This window comes from Vigna radiata, chromosome 5, assembly GCF_000741045.1.
Source record: "Vigna radiata var. radiata cultivar VC1973A chromosome 5, Vradiata_ver6, whole genome shotgun sequence".
Taxonomy (NCBI): domain Eukaryota; kingdom Viridiplantae; phylum Streptophyta; class Magnoliopsida; order Fabales; family Fabaceae; genus Vigna; species Vigna radiata.
Genome location: NC_028355.1, coordinates 4,594,619 through 4,609,156, shown reverse-complemented (window position 1 = coordinate 4,609,156; position 14,538 = coordinate 4,594,619). Strand labels below are relative to the sequence as shown.

General features: G+C 31.7%; 1 protein-coding gene across 1 annotated transcript; it reads left to right on the top strand.

The window, feature by feature from the left end:
- The first annotated feature begins 3,171 nt into the window (after positions 1-3,171).
- LOC106760769 (PLASMODESMATA CALLOSE-BINDING PROTEIN 3) lies at positions 3,172-5,639 on the top strand. Its single transcript, XM_014644199.2, has 4 exons — positions 3,172-3,423; positions 3,943-4,509; positions 4,944-4,983; positions 5,088-5,639. The coding sequence occupies exons 1-4, from the start codon at positions 3,366-3,368 to the stop codon at positions 5,377-5,379; spliced, it is 957 nt and encodes a 318-aa protein (XP_014499685.1). The 5' UTR covers positions 3,172-3,365; the 3' UTR covers positions 5,380-5,639.
- The last annotated feature ends 8,899 nt before the right edge of the window (positions 5,640-14,538 follow it).

The window sequence follows — 14,538 nt, the reverse complement described above, 5'->3', positions numbered from 1 at the left end:
ATAAATATTTGTTTTATAAAAAACTATTCAAAATATTTTTTTTAATTGTAATCATATTTTAGATATTTAATTTCATTATTTTGAAAAGTCAAAAAATATAATATATATTGAGTTTGTTTAAGTTTAAAAATAGGTAATTTTGAAAAAAAAAGGAAATGTTCAAAATAAGTCATTTATAAGTATATAAATTAATTATATTTGGATACAATTGTAAAAACACATTTTCTTTTAATTTTTTCATGTTTTGAAATTTTTTATGAATTTATTTTGATATACTATTTAAAAAATATTATATATAAATAAGCTTTTAACTTATTTTTATTTTTGACTGCGAATTTCAGTTTAAAAAGAAATGATTTTGTCTCAAAAAAAATCATCTATAAAAAAATATCAAATAAGTTATTGTTTTTATAAAATAGTGCTAATATAGTTTAAACACTTTCCTATATTACAATTGAATAAAATTATACAATTTTATAAAATTTGAAACAAAAAAAAAACACGGAGGGAAGTTGAATAATGTTTTAAAAAAATATCGCAAATATTGTTTAATATTACTTTGTAGGGGTTAGAAAGTCTGCAATAATTAAACACTTAGGTTTAAAGAAAGTGTTGAATGAAAAACTACTTTAAACACAAAGGCAGAAAAATACACTTTGATTTTATTGATTAACTCAAATCGTACATTCAGTTCTCCCTTAAAAACATTTTAAGGGGTTCCAATAAAAACAAGTTTAATCACTCTTGATTTAAAAACTAACCAAATTGATTAGACGAGTTTCACTACTCTTACTATCAACATTAGACCAATTGTCTAGAACATTTAACTCCATTGAGTTAAACTTTAAAGGTGTTGAATTCACTTCTTAATCCAAAATAACGAAGATGTTTTTGAAATCTTACAAGACATAAGACAACTGTCTTAGGGAGGATATAAAATAATTACAATGAACTTTTGAAAACTTGTAAAAAGATCTTTTGAAAGATAGGACTAAAGAGCTTACAAAAAGAGCAGAGATTGTGACAATATTCTTGGTAGCAAAAGTTCTTCTCTTCTTTTCTTGCAAACTCCTTTAAATGGTCTTCTTCAAAAAAGATGTGTTACTTGGAGTTTTTGATGTTCTTTTAAGGATGTAGCCTTTAAGGTAGAGTCAGAAGCTATGTTGTGTCCTAACATAGCAATTATGCTGAGCGTACCAAAAGAGCATACATAAAGCATGTGAGAGAGTTTCCTTGAATGTCCTCCTATCTCTTAACGTCATTGTAATTCTGAGCATACTTTTTGATAAATTTATAATCTGCATAAAAAAATATGGCAGAACACAACAGACAAAAGAGTATTTATACGTACATGCACTAATGTGTTAAACGACCTAAGCGTGTAGGCATGACATTTGTACTAGCATTTGTACTAGCTAGTCTGTTTTGAGTAACTTTTAAAGCATTTAGTGAAGTTATATATATCCTAGGCGATCTAACTTTCTTCTAAACACTTTTACGATTAAACGTTCTATTATGAAATCTATAACGTTATGCGTTTGACGCTCTTAGATATTATACACTCTGGATCTTTTGGGCATTTAAAGAATGGTGTTTAATGCTTCTAACATATTGTCCTATATGATTAAGCATGATCTCGTTTTAGATGTTATGTTAAACTTCAAAACAAGATTTACTTAAACGATCTTGTCTTAACAAAATTAAAAAAAAAAACTAGATGTTAATACAATTACATAATTTGATTTAGGAACACGTGATTAGTGGACTGATTAACTTACAACATTAGTTAGACCAAAATATTAACTTAATCAGAAAATTTTTAAACATTATTATAAATATATTATTAAGAATAAAATAGTCAACATGTTAAAAAGAAAATCCATGAACTAGTCCTAAGCTACAAGCTAATCTTAACCCATAAGACTTTATAAATATTTGATCATGTAGATTTTTTAATAAAAATATATGTAGACTTTTTTAGGCCTCAATCCATATAGACTAGAACTATGTTCTATTAAATAGACTAATTTAACATGTGTAATATTGACTCTACTACTAAAACATATTAGTATGAAGATTAAGTTAGATTTTGTACAAGAAGGAAGAAGAGGCATACTCTCAAACGAGAGATTGGAAAATAATACCATAATACAATGTGAAACTTCTAGAATGATATTTTGTCAAATGCAAAGTCATAAACACATCTTTATGTTTTTTAAAAGAAAATTCTTTCTCTTGCTGTGTATTTACAAGAAATAACTCGAACTATTTTTTTTTTAAATCTTTCTCATCTTTCTGCCTTTCTAAATAAGCCTACACAAACATAATACAAATTATAATAAGTAATTATTTTATTAAAAACACTTTTTCTATCAAAATTTAAACAAACATATCCAATTTAAGTTTCATCTTTTTCATTCTCTTAACTTGTTGACGTCATAATTTTTAGTTCTTTATTTTGGACCCATATTTTTTTTTTCAGTTAGATTTGTTAACATGAAAAAGAAAGAGTATATAATAGAAACAAAATAAACCATGTTTTTTTTTTCACTTTCTTATTTTTGAAGTGAAAGCAACTAATTCAAGATCTAGACATCTAAAAGTTGAAAATCTAAGATATATATAGTCCAATGTCATCCTAGGACACCTAATATTCTTGATCCCCAAGATCTTGTTCTAAAAAATAGGAAACAAAAACCTTAAACATGTAGAATGTATGAGATAACATTAAAGCATGGGACAAGGTAGCATAAGAATAACATATTCAATTGAAGTTCTTGTCAGAGAAGATAGTAATCACCTAGTAGACAATTCTGAGAAAAGAAATCGTGATTTCAAAGTATTCATTCCAACAAAAAGCAGAATATAATGTAGACAACATTCTTCATTACTACCCTGAAAGGCACCAAGTGCAAAATTAGTGTATCAACTTTAGCTTTTGGTTCAGTCCCATAAACAGTGGCAGAAAAAGCATAAAATAGCCATGACATTGTACCAGACATATCACCATCCAATTAAATTATGCATATTTCAGTTCCCAAGTGTCAGATTAATACTAGATCTCCCTTTTTCCTTTTACCATCATTCTCCTTTTTCTCCCTTTTGAACCTTCTCTTGCTTGCTAAATTCAAATATCCAATGCCTCATTTCCCAAGTTTTCTCATATTCTTCCTTCTCTCTTTGATCCAAGAAAGCAATGATTCTCAGGTTTCTATTTTACACATATATCTATATATATATATAAATATGAAGATGGGGGCTAAAAGAAAAAAGTTCTACCTCACATAAATCTGCACCTCTTAAGCATTGCTCCTAACCCAGAAGGAAAAATCAGGATCAAGACAAATACAAGCCAACCTGCAGATATGGGAGTTGGAAGTTGCCGCCATGTGTTGTTCTCTTTGTTTCTTCTCTTCAGTTTAGGTAACTTAACTTTTTGTTGGAACTTCCTTCCTTTTAACAAAAACACAGACAAGTGCATCATCGTGTATGTTTTTGTTTTGCTTGGCATAACTACAAAGCCTAAGAAGCTGTATATAAAATAGAGTATTGGTGTTTAGAAAAGTACAATATTGAAGGCATGAAAAGCTGTAGACAGAATTCATCAATAGCAAAAATCTGAACAAGAAGTTTAATGTATTTACACAAAGTCTCCAAATTAACCTTTTGTGAACAGACAAAATAGCATTGAGGGTGTTTTTCTTGGTTCACTTGGCTCAAGTCTAGTTGTACTGGAATCTAAACAAACAAAAGTAATAAGGCTAGCTATAGAAAGGCATGTATAGGTACATAATTACTCAGCTCGTAAAACATGCTCTGCTACATTTGGAGCAATCATGGAAGCACTTTGGGCTACTTTATTCAAGTTTACTAGTTCAATTTCAGCTATTTCTTTTCATCTGTGCTGTTGAAAAGTTGAAAGATCCTTGGTTTCTTTTACAGGTCTAGGTAAAGCCATAAGATTAAGAGAGGAAGAAAACCAAGAAATCTCATATGAATTTGGTACCAAGTTGGATGCAGTTCCTGTAGTCAACCCTACAACTCCAGGCACAGCAAATCCATATCCTACACTAAACCCAACAACTCCTCAAGCACCTGGCACAATAGGACAAACCCCATTAACTCCTACAACCCCATACATGACTCCCATAAACCCATACGCAAACCCCACAACCCCAAAAACAAGTCCTACAAATCCAACTATGGTCCCACCTAGCCCTATTACAACCACTACTCCCACAACCCCAACCACTCCTGCTACTGCATCAGCAGGTGGTCAGTGGTGTGTTGCCAGCCAATCAGCTGCAGAGAGCACTCTGAAGGTGGCTCTTGACTATGCTTGTGGCTATGGTGCAGACTGTTCAGCAATTCAACCTGGAGCAGGTTGCTACAATCCAAATACTCTGAAAGACCATGCTTCTTATGCATTTAATGACTACTACCAGAAGAATCCAGCTTCTACAAGCTGTGCATTCGGAGGAACTGCTGTACTTACAAACAAGGATCCCAGTAAGACTTTTCATCAAGCATTAAAGCTTCACACATGATAAAAAAAAATAAGATTAGCATTTTGATGTCTTCAAAATAGACATGAGAAACTTTGCATTCAATGTTTTCAAAGCTACAACATATGAACACCAGAAAATAGTAATATCAACAGACAAAAAAGGAAAAGTATGGATAGATTCAGAGAAAGAAGATTACTAAACAGAGAGCTTTCCCTGGATCCCTATGTCAGTAACTAATAAATATTCTGAAATCTCAGCTCTATAGTTCACATACTGAATTTCTCACCAAAATTACTTATGTCATAATTCATGAATCCGTAGATCATGAACTACACTCACTTATCTAAGTTTTTATTTTATTGGAATTGTAGTGTTAGAAAATCCCACCATGCCATATCTGTTAACAATAACATGCTCTTCTCCACATCATTTCAGGTAATGGGAACTGCCGCTATACATCATCCAAAACACCCATGTGAGAGAATTTCTTAAACTATATATTATTCACCCTACTATGAATAAAAACATCATATGTAACTTTATATGTCTGAATTCCTAATATATGTATTGTTCATGCAGCATGAGTCCACCAACACCAACTTATGTAAGCCCCCCAACTCCACCAAGCACTATGACTCCAACTACCCCAAGTACCATGAATCCAACTACCCCAAGTACCATGACTCCAACTACACCAGGTATTATGACACCAACTGCACCAGGTATGACAACAATTCCTGGTGGAGCATCAGTGTATGGTTCGGGACCAACAGGAAGCCCCAATATAGCCACATCTGTTTCACACTCTGAATTGCTGTTATTTACCTTATTTGGCTTGTGGGCTTCACTTCATGTACAAAACTACACCTAGATGATGAACAAAGGGCATTCATTCTTCCTCTAAAACACCAGAAATTACTCGGTCTTCAGCAGCTGTTGCAAGACTGCAAGGTGGCAGAGTCAACATGGCCTATTTGTCATATGAGTTCTCTCCATTAAAACTAGTACTGCATCACATAAATGTATCTCTGATAGATCATAAAGTATGAGAAACTGATAGGCTTGTAGACAGATATTTTACAATATTAGCAGAGAAGAATAAATTATTAGATTATCTACTTCCATTCAGAACTTCTGCTTAAACTGATATCAGTTATACTCACAACACTAATTAAGATGAATGTATCTTCACCTAATATGGCCATGCATTAAGTAACATTGCTATATCAGTAAATAGTTGCAACAATGTTGATGGAAACATAAAAAGTTTAAACTTAATTAATTAGTTGTTCTTCGTGCTAACACATCAGTGTGTTCATTCAATCCTGATGCAGTACTGTTTTATTTTATCAACTGATTCCAACAAAAAGTATTTTTACATAAAGTATGAATTTAAATTAAAACCAATATAAAATAAAAATGCTATATGTAGAAAAAAAAAAAAAAATCATCTATATGGTGTATTAGTTTACTAGAATTTTTGTTGACGTAAATACCCTACAAATAACTTAGACTTTCATTAGTAATTAGTTCATCAATCAACAGTACTGCATAATAAAGTAATTAAATACGTCTTTTCTGCAATTATTTCTTGCAGAACCTTTGAAAAAATGGAAACTCAAGATTCAGATGTCGAATCAAAATAAATATCTAACAAGATAATTATTTCAGTTGAATTTATTAATTTTTTAAAATAACGTTATCAGTGTATTAATGCTATAATACATGTCCACTATGTACAAGTATCTACCAACAAGAGGATAATTATAATATTTATGTCTATTATGTACAAGTATCCATTAAAAATATTTAATATTTGTTACAAATTTTATTTACAAACATGATTTGTTTCTTATTATCCCTAAGTATCAAAATGAATTACGAACTTTAGATATTCCACAAAAATAAAGTCATCAGATTTCATAGAAGATCACGTTTAAAATTATATTAAAATTTTCAAAATAGTCAAATGAGTTAAGATTAAAAGAAAAGGAATTACTTCCTACACCACTTCATATTTCTCCCTACACCTCCACATCTTTTAAAAATTCCAAAACTATCCCTTGTATTAAAAAAATCCTATACTTCCACTTTTTTTCTTTAAGAGATTTTGAAATCCATTAAAGAAAAAATCCTTCGACGAATATGGGAGATTTGTTTGGACTTCAACACGGACATGGACATCGTCTGCCTATTAACAACACACTTTTATTCTCTCAAAACAACTTAACCTATGATATTAATTTAATCATGTTCCTTTCTGTCATAATTCTTCCTTCCTATATTTTAATACTTCTTATATCAACGAATATAATGGACCCCACCAATTATGACAAAAGTAAACAATCACCTGCATCACACTTATGGAAAAGTGAAAAGTGTAATTCCCCTTTCTTTATTTTCGTAAAACGTCTTCCAAAACTCCCTAAATACAAGGCTAACTTTTCCTTCACCACTACCACCCTTTCTTATATTTCCTTTTCTCTTTCACACACCAACTCCGCACACCATTCCTAAAACAACAGTCACTCTTATACACAGATCTGGAACGAAAATCCCATGCATGCATTCATTCTCTTTCTCCTTCCCTATAATATTTCAGCATCTCCACTTTCTAATATCTCCTCTTCTACCAACCTCCACACAAATATAACTCCCCTGCAACTACCATTGAAACACTTCTAGACTAAACCCAACCTTCTTCCACTACCATTATCTTTCTTCTCACTTTATTTTCTTTGTTAACAGTACCTACCCTACATTAAGCTCACTATATTACTGGAACAACAACCTTCTTTAATCCCCACACATGGAACTCACTATTTTGGTCCACGAATCTTAACCTTGATTTCCGTAAACGGATGTCAAGATTCGTTGAAGTCCAAACGGATTTCCCACATCCGTTGAAGCCCAAACGGATCTCCCATATTTGTTGATCTGCAGGGTAAAATGGGAATGTAGAGGTGCAGAGAGCAACATGTGGTGGTGGAGGGAGTAACCCCAAAGAAAAAGTCTAAAAAAGTTCAATATTACACACAAGTGAGACAAATTATTAAAGAATAGAAGAAACCTAATTGGCCCATGTGAACCAGTGTAGTTTGGGAGTTACTCCTTCCACCACTACACATTGCTCGCTCCACCTGCCCATCTCTCTTTTACCCTTTAGTAATATTTAAACGGATGTGAATATGCGTTAGATTCTTAAACGGATGTCAACCTCCGTTGAAGGACAAACGAATGTCAACATCCATTGAAGAACAAACAGATGTCAACATCCGTTGAAGGACAAACGGATGTTGACATCCATTCACGTACCCACTTTCTGCTACTCCTAAAGGCAAAATCCCATCAAAGGACAGGTTCCTCAACAATCCAAACAAGCTCATGCTTCTAGGTATTATTAGCCTTCCCTCTACGGAATGATGTATAAATGAAAGGTCCAGAAGGAGCAACATCAGTCCTACCAATCTTCTCTAGCAGAACTGCACTATGCCTGTCAGCTGAATTTGAAGGTACATTAGCAAGGCCATTTTGCCCAGCAGATATTATTAAAGGATAATAGGATCTAAGAAGTTGTGTTGCTGCACTCCATGCAGTAAGAGGATCATTAGCACGAACAACCAAAAGTAGATTTTCTCTTAACACAACCATTTGGAGGGTACTCCATTGAAACTCAAATAGTGAGACGACTAACTCAAATAGTGAAACCGCTAAATAATGCTTTGTTTTCCCACTATAAGCATGATTTGATACAATTATGTTACTGTGCAAATAATGATGATGTGCTTTGAACATGATAATTTCAAAGTAACTTCAAGTTCAAAAGTTAGGGAAGAAACTCTATGTTACCCATCTTGTCAAGTTGAAAGGATAGGTGAAAGACCTTACATTGTCTTCTTGAAAGGTGTGATAAAGAAAAGTCCAAAGAAAGGGGTAACTTCCTAAGAAAAAAAATCATATAATAATGATGAAAAACAATGCAAATAATGCTTACGGTGGGTTAAATATATATATATATATATTAATAAAAAGACATAAATAGATATGCTTGCGTCTGATGTTACTACTCTTGTCAACACCGTTAGTTCAACAACTCCTTGGGTGGTGGAAATCCCAACGGATGCCTTCATAGAGGTGTTGCCGCAGAGGACGGTAAGGGAAACGACATCAGTAAATAAGGCATGCGAGGCCTAGTGGCGGTCGTCAACGGTGTTCCGATTGCAAACAACACCTAAATTGACGAGCATAACGACCCTCCCAAGGTGGACGTTCTCAAACAAAACAAGGGAGGAGGCGTTCTCGAGCATGCGATGGTGCTTGTCGACGCTGTCCTCGAGGGCGCGGACCGTAGCGGTAGATGAAGGGGAGGATTAGTTCAACAGACGGTGCGGCAGAGCGGAAGGAGCTGGAATAACTACCGTGAACTTCGGCCATAGAGTTGCGATTGTCGGGACAGATGGCTACAACGTCGTAAGCGTTAGCAGCTTTATCTCTGATGAATGTGAAAATTGAAAAGAAAGGGAGAGTGAAAATGGGATGTGGGGTAGGGGTTGGGAGGTGGGGGTGGAAGGTAGGATAAGATTGGAATTTAGAAAAAATTAGGAAGGTGGAGGAAGAAAATGGAAAGGTAGAGGGAGTAACCTCGTGTAATTTTTCTATTCGAGAACTGTGTATAAATAAAAACACTCAACACCAAATAATACCTTAAAATCAAATCGCAAAACAAATGAAAAAAATGATACAAAATAAATAAATAATATATATATATATATATATATATATATATATATATATATATTAACTATACTTTCTATTTTTGGTACAAATATTCACAAAATATAAGTACTTCTCAAAGTTTGAAAGGTGAACAGTGACTTAAATAAGTAACTTCTTATCATTGAAAGGAAAATATTTATTAATAATTCTTTTATAATTATTTTATATGATAATTTGTGATTGGTCTATTTCGAATATACAAAATAATGACAAATAATTTATTATTAAAAGGTTATTAAAAAAAAGGCTTAATACCTCCCTTGATCCTCGTATTTGTGTGAAAATCTCAGTTCGGTCCTCAAGTTTTGAACTGTCTCAATTGGGTCATAATTTTTGTAAAAATGCACACATTTTACCCCAACCGTTAACTAATCTCAAACGGCGTTAAGTTTAGCTAACGTGGTATGCTGACGTGTTGGCTTAATCCCTTCTTGGTCCTCGTATTTGTGTGAAAATCTCAGTTCGGTCCTCAAGTTTTGAACTGTCTCAATTGGGTCATAAATTTTGTAAAAATGCACACATTTTACCCCAACCGTTAACTNATCTCAAACGGCGTTAAGTTTAGCTGACGTGGTATGCTGACGTGTTGGCTTAATCCCTTCTTGGTCCTCGTATTTGTGTGAAAATCTCAGTTCGGTCCTCAAGTTTTGAACTGTCTCAATTGGGTCATAAATTTTGTAAAAATGCACACATTTTACCCCAATCGTTAAATGATCTCAAACGGCGTTAAGTTTAGCTGACGTGGTAGCCAGAGGACATGCTGACGTGTATTATTTAATTATATGAATTATTTTTTAAAATAAGCAGTGTTTCACGTGGCACAATGCCTATTATTTAGTTTATTTGAATTAGGGATTTTATTCATCTATCTGTGAATCAAAGATTTTACATAGATTATCTCGTCGGCTCAAAAAATAAAGTCACTGAAAAACTCGCATAACCAGTGCAAGCAGTCTCACAGTCTTTTCTGCAAATGAACCAACTTGGTAACCTATAGGTTCATCACCAGCCTTTAAGCTATTTATTCCACTGATAGTAGAAGATAACTGTTGCACAGTGAGATCAGTTAGCGATTGAGGTAAAATGTGTGCATTTTTACAAAAATTATGACCCAATTGAGACAGTTCAAAACTTGAGGACCGAACTGAGATTTTCACATAAATACGAGGACCAATAGAGGTATTAAGTCTTAAAAATATTGTTAAATTATTATGTTCCATATTAAAACCATGAACAATAAATGATCAATTGCATGGGAAAGAGTTTACTGAAAATTTGGTCTCTACTATCAAGACAAAAGTTAACAGAAGTAGCTGAAATCGATGATTAAATTTAATTCACTGATTTCGTAATTTCATGGAAGAAATTGGCCAACAATATCGTCAATTTCAGTAACCACATTTATTGAGGGTTCATAGGGAAGTAGCTAGTTTAGATAATCTTTTTATTTAAAGAAAAAGTAATCGTAATTAAAATTACTTAAAACAATTCTTTAAGAACATCTAGTTCTGTAATTTATTGTCTTAAAAAAAATCTTTTTAAGTATTTTTAAGAAGAAAATAAACTTATGTATTTCATAGAACATTTTCAATTTCTTTATTTATTCCTAAATTAATGCTAACTTAAAAGAAGCTCACTTTATATTTTTTTATTTCATTTTAAAAAATCTTGTGAAAACGTTGATGCAATCATATTCTATTCCATTAACTAGTAAAAAAATTGTATAATTCTAAAAGAGGTTGGGATGATACACATCACATGAAAGCATGAAGTGGAAATTGGAAGCTTTCGACGTCAACACAAAGAGGATGATGTTATAAGTGGGTCATCTTATTACTTTATTCATGATATCGCCAAAATATTCTCTTACATCTGTTTATATTATTTATTAAAAAACAATTTTAATATATCTATTTCATGTTATTTAGGAGTTGAGGTCAAAATTAGTTTAAATAAATATTTTATTTATAACACTTTGAGATTGTATCTTTTATTAACAAAATTGTAAAAAAGTCTTAAATTTTGTAACAGAATATACTTTAAAAGTGATAGTTAATTCTATGTATATTAACATATTTGGTATCAAAACACGTCGCAATAATAAAAATAGATTTCAAAAGTAATCCTTTATTCAATGTTTTTAATTGACCAGTCAATTAAAAAGAAAGAAACTAATTAGGAATAGAAAACTAAAAATAACAATTATGTCCTCTTCTTTAAAGACAAATTAAATGATAAAATATTTAAACAAAAACAAAAAATATTACTTTAAATCTAATAAAATAAATGTTTTTATCAAAACCTCAATTAAAAACAATTAAAACTATAAAATAATTAAACGTCAAATTTATTAAATTATAAACCTCACCTACCTTGTATAGAATTGGTTCATGCAAATTCAATCATTTGGATTGAATTTACACGTAAGCAAAGAATACGGAGTTGAAACGTAACTTATTAACATAAGGTCAAACTGCATGTTCATGCGTACTATAAGCGTTCTTCCATTTAATTTTTACCTAATTTTATATTATTTATGGACATTAATATTATACATTATCCATTTTATATAGATTTATATATGTAGTTATCAGGATACTGTAACGTTTGAATCGTGTGGTGTTGGATGCTTGGAATATTCCTTCTTATAACTCTTGTTTTAAAATTTGAGACCCACCCCATCTACTTTTTTCTTGTAATAATATATATAATATACAAAAGTTGTAATGTAATGTGCATATAATTAATAATTTATGAATATAAGGAGGACACTATAGGTAAATTGGATTCTTTTATTAAATATGTATAGGTTATAATTCATGTACATTGGTGAACCACTTAAAATCAATTTGATTGTCAAACTTAAATAACATATGATTGGTATCTAAGAAGGATTAAGAATACTAATTGATGCTTAAGTTACGATTGAATTAATCAATTATACTAAAACAATTGATAATAAGAAAAAATTATTTAAAATCAAATTCTAAATCTCGATTTTAGGATAAAAATATTAGTTTCACATTTTAAATCATTTAAATCATTACATAAAATTAATTCAAAATTTATAGAAAAATTGTTTAATTTTGTACTGGTAAACAATTTGACCAAATTTACACTCATAAATCATTTACCTTGCAAGCCTAGTATTTATAAATTAAATAAATAATTTACCTAGAAAAATGTAAAACGTTACATATAGTTTTTGTGTTACTTTATTTTCAATTCGTTTATAAACTAACTTTTAAATCATGAAAAGTTAATTTCATTCTTTATACTTTTTTTCCTAATTTTTATTTGGAAAAAATTGTCCAAGCATGTCTTTTACATTTTAAGAATTTAATCGTTTTTTATAATAAGTTTTTATTTATAAATCTTGACAATAACTTAAACTACAATTCATTTTTCTTTCTTTCCTTAAATAATATTTAATAATATTATACATTTTGTTGACCTATTATGTTTCAATGTCATATTGGGTGACGTCAATTGGACGTAAGATTACTCGTCAATAGACGTTGTCTACACCAACACAGACATTGAAGTTAACGTTAAATCTCCCCATGTTCGACGTCTCTCAGTGCTGAGTGTCCATTGCCTCCCGTTGAGCACAAAAATCCTTGGACTGCCACTGGAAAGAAAATGACGTCGGATGTGCACTAACTGACATCCAAATTGTGTTTTTTTTTTTAAATAAATTTATTTTTACAATAAAACCATACCTAAAAAACAGAAAATGATCCCAACACATCAAAATGTAATATATTTTATGTGTTTCAACTTAACAGGATATCAAACAATCTAAAAAACAATCCAAAACTTAAACAAAAGTTAATTAATGTTCAACAACAATAAAAGTTTTCCTAAAGGCAAGGGCATGGGTCCTAAGACCATGATTTCATAATTATAATATATTCAAAATTAAATCAACAATTTATTGGAAAAATTCAATCTAAAAAGTTTACGTAACATGTCAATTAGAGCTGTCAAAATGGGTCACAACCCGTGGGTCAACCCAGTCCACCACAGGTTTGGGTCGGGTTAGGTTTGAAAAAATTGTATTTTTTTATGCGAGTCAGATTTCAACCCAGCTCATTTAAACCCGACTATTGCGGGTTGAACCCGTGGTGGGCCGGGTTGGCCCACCAACCCACTCACCTAATTTTATTTTATTAAAATTTAATTTTAATTTTATAAAAAAATATTTATTATTTTTTTTGCTTGAAAAAATTATTTAAGTTTTCTATTTTCAAAATTAATTAAACACCCATGTTAGGAGTAAAATTTGGAAGTGAAATTTGTTTAGATTTGAATTATAGAAAGTTTGTAATTTTTTTATTTATAAAAAATTATAATTGAGTGAGCCAACTCATTTACCCACCAACCCGTGGTGGTCGGGCGGGGTTCAAATTTTTCTGGCTCGCTAATAAATAAGTCGGGTTAGGTTGACTCACTAAGTGACCAATTCGTAGTGAGCCGAGCTAGATCGGGCTGGGTAACCCGTTTTGATAGCTCTAATGTCAATCATAATAACACAAGAAACTTAATCAAATAATGCAAAATCACATATGAAATAATCAAATCTCCCAATAATCAACAATATTTCAAAACTAAAATTCATATATGTTATATAACTAACAACCTAATCAAAAGCATACCCAAAACTCAATCACATATATACACAAAAATTAACCTTCTTAACGGGTTGGGAATGTAGTGGAGAGAAATGGAGAAGTGGGTAAGCGTTTTGCAGGCTGCACCTTCGTTCAAAAATGTGCACAATATCGTCCTAAAACCGTCGCCCAAGAACGCGTCAAGAACCGCACCAAAAGCCAACGAAAATGCATTTTAATCAGTTCAAATGGAAGATAATTCGTCAAAGAGGAATGTAATTAGAGTAAAAATGATTTTAAACAGTGCAAAAATGAGAGAAAATTGTACCTCAATAACAATGGCTGATGAGATATCGTGAAGAAGAAGATGAACAGTAAATTTGCGTAACTACTCCTCGTGCTCGTGGATTGGTAAATTGCAGGCATTTAGACGTTGACTCCCCTCCCAACGAACGTTTAAATCAGTTTAAATGTCGACCCTTCTCCCTAGCCCTCATCTAAGGCCTTTAAAAAATTAATTTTGGCATTGGAATGAGGCATTTACGGAGCCATTTAGCATCTGGGGGTGCGGGGCCGACGTCTAAGGGCAATGAAATAGTTCCTTTTAGGTTACTTTCAGCAAAAGATTTTGCGTATGGAGG

What these genes read in the sequence shown, in the direction of transcription:
- LOC106760769 (XM_014644199.2), top strand. Translation starts at nt 3,366, where the DNA reads ATGGGAGTTGGAAGTTGCCGCCATGTGTTGTTCTCTTTGTTTCTTCTC. An exon ending in GTTTCTTCTCTTCAGTTTAG is followed by an intron (nt 3,424 to 3,942) that starts GTAACTTAACTT and finishes TTTCTTTTACAG; the next exon opens with GTCTAGGTAAAGCCATAAGA. An exon ending in ACTTACAAACAAGGATCCCA is followed by an intron (nt 4,510 to 4,943) that starts GTAAGACTTTTC and finishes ACATCATTTCAG; the next exon opens with GTAATGGGAACTGCCGCTAT.